This window comes from Drosophila yakuba, chromosome 2L (assembly GCF_016746365.2).
Source record: "Drosophila yakuba strain Tai18E2 chromosome 2L, Prin_Dyak_Tai18E2_2.1, whole genome shotgun sequence".
NCBI lineage: Eukaryota > Metazoa > Arthropoda > Insecta > Diptera > Drosophilidae > Drosophila > Drosophila yakuba.
This window is the reverse complement of record NC_052527.2, coordinates 222,731-233,433: the sequence shown is the minus strand read 5'-3', so window position 1 is coordinate 233,433 and position 10,703 is coordinate 222,731. Positions and strand designations below refer to the sequence as shown.

General features: G+C 42.4%; 1 protein-coding gene and 1 long non-coding RNA gene across 9 annotated transcripts in view; one reads left to right on the top strand and one right to left on the bottom strand.

The window, feature by feature from the left end:
- The window catches only part of LOC6526267 (protein split ends), a 45,964-nt gene that overhangs the window by 16,079 nt on the left and 19,182 nt on the right, over positions 1-10,703 (bottom strand). For 3 of the 8 annotated variants that reach the window (XM_039370672.2, XM_039370674.2, XM_039370678.1), the window contains 4 exons: positions 1,961-3,294; positions 913-1,884; positions 182-847; positions 21-127 (listed from right to left, as the gene is read on the bottom strand). In XM_039370672.2, the coding sequence (XP_039226606.1) occupies positions 21-127; positions 182-847; positions 913-1,884; positions 1,961-3,294 (3,079 nt within the window). Of the gene's footprint in view, positions 1-20; positions 848-912; positions 1,885-1,960; positions 3,295-3,663; positions 3,814-4,180; positions 4,225-10,703 lie in introns of those variants that run through there. The other 5 variants (XM_039370671.2, XM_039370673.2, XM_039370676.1 and 2 more) reach the window with 3 other exon arrangements.
- LOC120320590 lies at positions 4,293-10,685 on the top strand. Its single transcript, XR_005560120.1, has 2 exons — positions 4,293-5,705; positions 5,763-10,685. It is a non-coding gene; the product is annotated as an uncharacterized LOC120320590 (long non-coding RNA).

Below are 10,703 nucleotides of genomic sequence, written 5' to 3'. Positions count from 1 at the left end.
TTGTTAAAACTTGTACTTACCCCACTGGCATTGGAATGATGGTGGTGATGATGGTAATCCATTTTGATGCGCTTACGCGGACTGACCACGCCCTCATCACCACTGGACGGGCATTCCTCAACTTGTTCTGTCGATTGGAAACGTTGATTGTGCACGGAGTGCAAGTCTTTGGGTGTCTTACCGCAACGTCTCCTGCTGAGAATGCTGCTACCGGATCCAGAAAACCCTTCAGCTCCACCGGCAGTTTGATTGTTGTTTAACGTTCCATCGATGGATTCTCCAACGGCTCCTGTAAGCCCAGTAAAACAATTTACAGCTGAACCTTGTCGAGGGGTTACTGGGGAATCACAGCGGACATCTTCAAACTGCGTGGAACTTCCAGCACCTCCAGCCATCTCCTCGGAGCTACGAAACCGGAGGCGACCCACTTCATTGAAGTCGCAGTCGACGGTTTGACGCGCGTTACGAACCAATCGGTGCCTTTGGGCCAGAGCGGCCGCAGACATAGGCATTGAACTTAAAGAGGAGCTAACCGCTGAAGGCATGGATGTGGTTGATGGCACTGTGCCGGAGGAGTTGACATTACAGCTCACTATAGCGGACGCCAAGCTGGGAGCTGGCATTGCACTGCAGGCATTAGTACCAATGTTTGAAGTTGTGATGGTGCTGGTGCTTTGGTTATTTGAATTGCTCGCGCTGGACGCTCCACTGCTTGTTCCTCCTGGCGTGTTAATGGGAGAGCAGTCATCGTTTGAGTTGTTCTGATGGCGGCTAAAGGACGATGCGCGGGATCGAGATTGCAAAGAAGAGGTGCTTGACTCATAGCGACTAAAGCGCGAGTTGGAACCTAGACGAGAGTATTGCATAAATAAGGTGCTGAACTTAATTAAATTGGCTAAATATTATATTTACCCGAACTTTGTTGCTGCTGCTTCTCTTGTTTATCGTAAAATGCGTCCTGACACTCTCTAGATGCAAAATCCACTTGAAGCTTTCTGCCCCGTAAGATCGTTCCACGCATGTCCTTTACCGCGGCTTGGGCGTTCTGCACTTGGTCGTACAGAACCAAAGCTAACTGCCTGCTCCTGTCGATGCTTACTTTAGTAACTGTCCCAAACCGAGTGAACTGCGACTGAAGAAACGACTCGGACACTTTTTCGCCCACGCCATCGATCCAGACGCAATTGGTGGGCATGGATTTTCCGAAACCCAACTTTATTCGGTTGCTGCCCAAGTGCTCACCGTCCATTTTTCGCATTGCTTTTACGACCGAGACAATGTCTGAATACTGACAGAAGGCATAGGCATTCAGACCCTGCTTCTTGATATCGATCTCGATAATCTCGCCAAACCCCTCAAAATGACCACGAAGCTCGCCGGCAGTAATGTCCTTCTCTAGATTCCCGATAAAGAGTGTCCTTGTCGACTTGGGATGATACTCATCGAGCTCGGCTTCGTAGGGCCTAAACTCGTTGTCCTCGACATCATAGCCCTGGTACGGTTCCACTTCAATTTTACAGCCGAAAAAGTGTTTGTCATGTGAGACCTCCAACGCTTTTTCAACGTCATCGGGCTTCTTAAAGCAAACCAAAGCATAGCGTTCAGAATTCTGTCCCACAACCTTTACCCACGTAACCTTGCCGTGCTTTTTGTACTCATGAAATAGACCATCCTTGAGAGATGTGTCTGAGGAACGGGCGGGCAGATTGCGGACTCGTATCGCTAGCGGCCGGTTGTCTTCGGAATGCACGACAGGATTGGCCGTCAGACAGGAGGATCCGCTGGAACTAGAGCTACTGCTTGAAGATGAACTGGAGCCACATCCTCCTCCGACGCCTGCACTGCTGACGGTTCCAGCGGTGCCACTGGGATTTGAAGAGTTGCCTGCAGGAGTAAAGCAAAGACAGTCAATAAGAAATCTTTATAATACTTTCCGTTTGATCGCAATTTAGATACTCACTGCTTACTGCGACAGACTGAAGGGTGCGACCGCTGCGTCCCTCTGCCATCGCACAATTGCCCGAAGACTGGACGGGACTGGACGCGTGCGAGTGGGATGAGGAGTGCGATGAGGAGGAGGAGCTGTGCGAACTGCTGTAGCTACTCGGTGAGCGCGAGTGCGAGCGACTGGAGGAGGTGGTGCTGCGTCCGTGCAGGTTGTGTCGCGTCCGGATCGGATGCGTTGGCACCCCATTATCCACGGCGGCGGCCAAAACAGCGGCCACATTTAGAATGTCACCGCTGGCTGTACCGGAACCGGAATTGGAACCTACTCCCGCTTCTGCTCCAGATCCTAACCCCACCGATCCTGCTGCTCCAGATGCTATCGTGGGCATTGTTGGAGTCGCCGTGGTTATTGTATTATTTAAACTATTACTACTAAAACTATTGTTTGTGATTGTACTTGTCGTAGTCAAAGGAGTAGCTCCTCCAGCTCGTCCTGGTGATTCCGAACCAGAGCGTTCTCCTCCGCTTCCCGCTGCTTCTGCCCCCTTAAGTAGCTTATTGAGTTTGCTGCTGTGCAGAAGCATATTTCGTGAGGTGGCGGTGTTCAGTGAGTCATCCACAGCACTTCCCGCATAGGCCACGCTTCGATGCACTGCCGTGGTCTGCGATTGCGACTGGATCTGTAGCTGTCCTTGAGCGGTGGAGGGACAAGATCCGGCTCCTACTACTGGACTGCTGCTGTAGTGCGGGTGTTGAGGATTCTGAAGATGCGGATGCTGGTGGTGATGATGGTTGATCGGTGAGCTGCTCATTGTGAAGCCCACGGCTGCTGAGGCGCCGGCATTGCCACTGCCACCAGAACTTTTCAATTGGGCCGTCGTTGCAGCAGTGGCGGCTTCGTACCATGACTGTGGTGGAGCCACCCGCGCGCTCTGATGGTTCTGGTGGATATTCTGGGTGCTGCTGCGGTCGCCTAGCGCCTGCGGTACTCCCCCAGGTCCTGAGCCTACCAAACCTCCAGTCCCAGTTCCAGCTGCTCCCGATCCAGATCCTCCAGCTCCAGCTGTGCAGGCTGCTGTTGTCGTCGTCGTGTTGCTGCTGTTGATGGCGCCGCCTTGAACGTTGGCCGAACCATTCCTGTACGGGCGATCTCGGTTGCGCGATCTCTCGGAAGACCCTCCTGCCGCCGATGCGAAGACTGACGCGGAGGCGCTCACGGACGAGGGACTGGAGTTTGAGTTGGCCAATGAAGTTGAGTTGTTCGCTTGGTACTGAGAGACTAAGCGGCTGCTGGTGCGGTCGTAGTAATTCCTTTCGAAGCTGTTTGTCGGTGGTTCCTCTGTAGACCTAAAATAACGTAGAACCATGGAATTTAAACTTTTAGTAACACATACACATGAATATATTTGTTCAGTGACCCATAAAGTAAAGTCTAAAATATGTTTTAGCTTTATGGCATACGGCCGAGATCTTAGTTTTTAATATTGGTTTATTTTCCAAATATATAGCACTTTATTTTATCACCTTTATAAAAACATATATGCATCTACATATAGTACATATGTATAAGTGTACATATATATGTACAATAGATATATTGAATTAGGGTTGCCATGTTAATCGATCACAGTTATTTCAACCACTTTGTTTTGCTTTTAATGAGCTATGTCCATCGCATTATTAATGTTCATGATGCTTGCCAGAATATTAACCCACCTTGGCATATTATTTATCGGTTCTCGCTGGGAAAATCGTTGTCGTTGCAAAATTTACTACATTGGCAGTCGCGGTTTAAGAACTCAGCCCCAGAACCGGGCGCCCCAACACTTAGTGCTAGCATCGGGAATCGAGAATGTACCGAATGTATAACTTTTTTTTCGCTTGTTCGTTTCCGATTTCTTCGTACTACTGATAAATCGGCACTAAGAAAAATTCCACTTTGTCAAATAAATAAACGGGCGCCAAATAAACTGACGTGCGACTCAATCCGCCAACTTCTGCCTTTATTTGTCTGCGTCTGTTTACGCGGCTACACACACGAACAAATATCTCACACACAGATGCGTTTGCACACACGTACACTGCTACGAAGAAGTACAAACACAGAAGCAAAAAAAGCCGGGACCGGGAGAGCCACGTTTTTCCTTTAATGTTTTATTTAAAAACCAACCGGTTCTTAGTGTTAAATATTTTATTACTCCGTCACTCTAGCACAGTTTAAGGCTTGCCTTACGTTATTTGTCCTTGCGACTTGCTCTTCATTTAATAAATAGTTCGTCGCCTCAGCTCATTTCGCTCACTGACCACCGATTTCATTTTGTGCCGATATTCGCGTTTAGCGCTGCCAGACTGTCTGGTACTACCGTAACGTAAGACACTCTGGCGTACGTAACCCCTTACGTAAATCATGTAAAAATCGTGTCAATTTCCTGAGTTTACATTTTTCCTGACCCATTTAGTGTATTTATCATTTGTAGTTTTAAATAATATTAAATTTAGTTTGCCTGCAGTTTATAATTATTTACGTTTTACGTTTAGTTGTATTTATGAATAACAAAAACTCCTCCAAATTTTGAGTCAAAAAATGAAATCCCCCAGAGCCTTTAAAACAACTATTCATAACTTGGAAGCCAGTTATTTGACCATTTTATCTGATAAATACATAATTTCCATTTTTCATAGCGTTAAAAACAAACTTCATACTAATACTTCACACCGAATAAGACTCGGAAAAGGCCAGGTAAAATGGTAAAACTTCTACCTGAAATTACGAGTTACAATGCCATTAAAGGCGCAAAAACCAACCCCCATTATAATTAATGCGCAAAAGGCTCGTTTCATTCCATAAAAAGACTATTGAATGGACAATGAGTTGAGTACATCTTGTATGTCCTAAAACATTAAATTTCCTACTAAAACTAATACAGTGCTAAAAAGCAATCGCATCTTTAATAGTACTACTTTTGACGGCTTTAAAAAAAAAACCTTGTGTGAGACTTTTTAAAGTATCTATTAGATACTCAAGATTATACGTAATCGAATTTACTTAGATAGATAGATAAATGGATAATTTGTAAAGTGGAACAACAGATATCTTTTTGAGATCCACGAATTATACTACAGAGCGAATACTTTAATAACATAGGAATGCATTTAACAGATCAACTTTTTGTATAATTACGATTGCTATTATTATGAATATTCTTTGACAATTATTTATTATTGTCGTGAACCTTTTGATGTATAGAATAAAAACAAACTCTTTGGAAAAGACCAGATAGCTACAGATACTTAATAATCGTAATCCAAAGTTACCCAGGCCAGCTCATATTTCTAGCGTATGCAATGCTCAAGCTGATGAATTTGAGCCATCTTAGCTAGCTTAGTTAGCTTATTTTGCTGATCTCAAGCCCTCAGAAGTTGGAGGAATGCATTTTTTAAAGCCGCATTAAGCGCTTAAAGCAGCAGCACTTAGAATATGGCCAAACGGAACGCATCATGCAGCAAAAGAAACTGTTTACCGCGTATACATACATATGTACTGAGTAAATGCACGGGGATGGAGTGGTGCTAGTGGTGGTGGTGGAGCTCAATGCTGCAGTTTTCAGCCCTCTGCTCAGGTCACAGCATTTGGAGAGCAGAGACAGAGGCAGAGGCAGGGCAGAGAATTCGACTGCAGCAGCATAGGACGTGGCAGACAAAGTGGCTGTGGTGCACATAGCTCGGGGCCTAACTCAGCCCGGTGGCACTGCCGTGTGGTACAGTCCTTACTAGATTTATGCTAAATTCTTATATAAAATAACTTATATTTTGAGATTTGTTCCGATGAGAAAATGCTCCGAAAAGACATCTACCTTACGAAGGCAAACGCAGTTTGGAGGCGAAGCAGGGTAGGGTATATGGTGAGTGGAGGAGAATGATTGTCCGGCATGCGCAGTGGAGGCCATCGGAAAAATCAATTCAGCTAAAAGAGCGCCCGTTTCAAGGAATTGCAGGGCCACACCAACCAAAACAACGACAACCAAAACGAGCACAACAACAACGCTAGTAAAAACAACATTACTGCGCAACATTTGTTGCGCCCAGGAGAAAACGGGAGGGGTTGGAGCTTGCGGTCAGTCGAAGATGCGCCGTCGCCCAAAACCACCCATTGAACAACAACAACCTCGAAGGTGGGTGGACATTTTTGGGCGTCTGTAAATTGCATTACTGCCATGCTTGCAGCGCTACTGTGGCTGCGGCCGTGCTTATGTAATACATGTCCAAGAAGATGACTGCGCAGTAAATGGCCGAGTGGTCGGTGAAGAGAAACCTACCTAAATAGCGGTGTACTCTATGGTGTTATACGAATGTTGATACTTTAAACGAAAAGTTCAAATACAAACCAAACAGCTGAAGACTGTATTAACAGTGAATTACCACTTTACCCTTTGTCAAAAAAATAGTTTTAGATTTGCTTAGTAAGTTGCTTTGTAAGCTTATGGTATACTATGAAGTACAGCATTAAAAAGGCTCTTACATAATAAATGCATAATTATGTTTATATTTAGCATATCAGTGTACCATCGCTAGGCTGGATATCCACCCCACAATCTCCCAGTCATTATCCTGGCAAAAGTTTCTCACCGAACGTCCTTGTTTGAGGTTATTTATGTGTATATTCGGCTTTCCTGGCACATAAGAGAAAGAAGCCACGTATGTACGTAGCCTGCAGGATTTTCCCGCATTCCTTACACACTCACACCACCATTTACATAAGAGTTGAAATTTCTGTAACCCTTTTTAAGCCTTCTTTTCAATCATTGCCGGACGACGGTCCCCTGCCATTTCCCCACTGACTGCAGTCAAAGTTATTTGAACCGGAGAACATTCTCTACACTCGACTCCCTCAGGGCGTGAAATTTATCAACATCAGGGAATTGGCTGTAGGAACAGAAGGAGCAGGCAGGAGTAGAAGTTACAGAAGCATCAGTGGTTCCCTGTAGCATGCAAAAGTGAAGGACACGGGAATGACAGGACGCAGGAGCACGGTATTTTGTTAAAGGAATTAGATAAACATTTCAAAGGAAGAGGAGACATAAGAACTCAAAAATGAAAACGGATTTTTAAAATTTGATGGAACCTAAAACTTATTTTCTTATATATGTAAACTATTCTATATCGCCCATGTGGTCTATGCAAAGGTCATAACTAAAGCCAACAAAGAATTAATAAATGTTAAATTGAAACATTTAAATAACCTCATATCTTTATCTAAATATCGCAGTAGAATTGCAACTTTTCAAACTTACATCTGCAGGGAAAAATAAAATTCGAATTAAAAAGAAGAATGCAGTTTTCATTGCGACTGCTGAACCGAACCATTGGAACCGAGAAAACGGGATACCCTATACCCATTAGAAGTATTGTTTAGAATAATTAAGACACCTCTCCAGCAAATTAAATTATTATTAAATTATTAGTTACTTCAACTGGCGACTTCAATTAAAGTAGATACTTCCAGTGAATTGGTGTGACGTGTGTGTGAGGTCTGCGACAAACTCAGAGGGCAAAGTTGAATAAAAGTTGAAGTAAGGAAAGGCGAGGAAAACCAGGGGAAGTTCTGAAAAATTCGCGGTTCTGCCCACCCAAGCCACAGTGATGCAACCGGAAGCAGCAAAAAAGTGGGTGGCAAAATGGTAGAGGCTACAAAGAACAAAAACAACAACAACAAGCAGTAGCACAGCTAGGAGCACAGATTAACTTTCCTCCTAGGCCGGTTCAAAACCATTGAATGAAACTTATGCAAGGCGAGCGCCTTAGCTGGGAGAGAAAACTAGGGGAAAATCCGGAAAAGGGCAGAGAATTCAGCATTGTAATGCGCCTGCGCGCTCTAAATTCCAGTACATAATCTGGACGGAAAATGCTACAGACTACGTTACATACTTGGAATACATATATAAAAGGCCAGGACATTGGTTATCTTTCATATCCTGGCAGCCACCCACAGCCGCAGGGCCCTATAAACAACAACAGGATAAATTGCCACAATAAAATAACTAAAAGATTAAAGCAAAAAAATGAAAGACAACATCAGAAGCTAGAAAAAATAACAGCCTTCCTAACTTAGGGGCTAGGATTGCCTGAAAACGGGGTCGTGGAAATGGAAAATGAAAGCTATATTAAAGACACCTACGACGCCATGTTGAGTTATACAGGAAGTGCCTCTGCCGCTCCTTTTCGAAGCCTTTCTGCCCTCTTTTTCCACGTCACACAACCTCTGGAGCCTATGCCGGCAATAAGAACTTCCAGTGCACTTTGCTGTTCCACATGCATTCACGATGCTACCGATGAAATGGTTATAAGCACTACCACTACCAGGGATTTTATAAATATATCAATGACTATTGTTTCTATTACGCCTATTACGTAAAATGTGTTGTCTAATATACCTTCATCAAATGTTTCAAGATGCTAAAGACCACCATGGAATTAATTATAACTTGTTTAGTAAAACGAAGCCAAGTAGAAGAAGGAAGATGAGCTAGTCGTTGGGTTAATCCTTAGCATACATCCCAAATTAATCAAAATACCACATATAAGTAAATTGTGTAAACTATTGCCATATTATTTGATGAAAACAAGGGAGAACGCGTTCCCCGACTATCAGATACTCGTTACTCAGCAAGAGCGAGTGGGAAGTAGAAATTTCAAAATTCTTGGCATATCGAAAAAAGAAAAGAAAAATATGAATAATAATACAATTAATGAAATGATTAAGACATATAACAAATTGAAATACATACAAATATTTAAAAGTTTGGGCAGTTGTGCACAGTTTGTTGGCGTTAGAGTGGGCGTGGCCTCGTTATGCAAGTTTAATCTGCATGTTTCCCAAGATCTCAACGTTCATACAGACGGACAGAAGAACCAATATGGCTAGATCGACTCGGCTACTGATCCTGATTAATAATATTTATTCTTTAGTTCAAGCTACCTGGTAAATATTTTTCAATAAATCTGATAAAATCATTTACTCTACGAGTTACTGGTATAATACAATATACTTAACAAACATAGAACCATTTTGATAATTCATAAAATTTTGTTGTTGATTTCTTTCTTTGAACCAAGTAAGAATTTAATTCTTTTTTCCCACAACTACCAAATGACGAATTTACAAACTGTAAACCGATTAACTCACTAAACTAACTAAATGAACTTAACTGTGACTTTTGATTACTCTTCACTCAAATTAAATCAAAGATTCGAGTTTCCCTAGCACCAGCAGAGCTCGGTATTTCCTGCCACCATTTATATTCGTTCTGGATGGTCTTAACTTGTTTGGATGCATTTAAATTAATTCGATTTGGCGAAATGGAGTCCAATGGCGACAAAATCGCAAACTTTGTTTGCAAAACCATTCAAGGCGACAGTGCAATGCAATTACATTCACGGAGATGCAAATACACATCCACTGGATACGGATACAAACGCACATTGCGAATGGGATACATAATCACCTCCTTTGGGGGGCTGACAATTTAATTAAAATTGATTTTCCGATCAATATTTTCCAGGGAAATTCACAGTTGCAATCGACGCGGCTGTATATGTGTTCTGTATCTAAACTTGCAGGCGTTCTGGTTATATGAGTCATATATACATACACTGCAAAATACAGAAATGGGGGTGTGCGGTGTATATATTTAACAGTGTGTAAAATTTAATTGTGTGTTCCTCTCAGTCTCTCCTTTGTATACAACTGAAATTTAATAAGCAATATTTATATTCTTGTCGTCTATACTTCTTTTCCAGCTACCCATATCCGCGACCCATGAAGCACTTCCAGATAAAGATTGATTATAGCTGAAGTTTTCTTGGTTTTCGGTCATTTTTTACTTTTGACTCCTTATATTTAATGTTTACTGCCATTTATTTCAATGCATTGAAAGGATTTTGGGACACACCCAAAGTATTCCAATGCAGCAGCCACAGCCATGGTATCCTTATAATGGCAGGATGATAATTTAAAGGGGAGGTATGGGGGGTGGGTTAAGATCCAGGGTCCGTTTACCATAGTCACGAGAGTCTTGGGCAAACGAATTTGTCTTTATTCCACAATGGTGGTTGTGGCAAATGGATTCTGGAAATGCAATCAGTAATGAGGAGCTCGGAAAATTGCTTAGAATAGAAAGCTACATCTGCTAATGCAAGGCTCATATTTTAAAAATATAACTTGGAAAACGAAATTAGTTGGTAATGATTTTGTATATGTTTATGTATGTAAGTGAAATTTATGATAATATTACAGTTTAAAATTGTATTAAAAGCATTTCGGAGTTTTATTTCAGACATTCAAGTCATCTTGTTTGAACATTTGCATACAAGACCCTGCTAAGGCATCCTCTGCTCTCTTGAAAAAACTTTACCAAGCCAAAGGGTCGAATTTAAAACTGATGTCTCGTTTTATATTTTCGTGATTGCTGTTCTTGCTTTGCTAACTCAGCCATCATAAAAGCAGATGGAATGCAGCAGGACCTTAAAAAACATACCAAAGCCAAAAATACCTTAAAATGGCGGGTCAGTATTACTTAATTATTTTAATTGCATTTTTCTCTGACACATATGTTTATTTTAATTGAAAAGATTGAACAAGTAATAAATAAATCGAATGCGCAATCCGGAAAATAGGGGCGTATGTACAACTTTATGTAACTTTGCAATGGCATGAAACACAAATACACAATAACATTTTCTGGTGCAACAACGGTAAA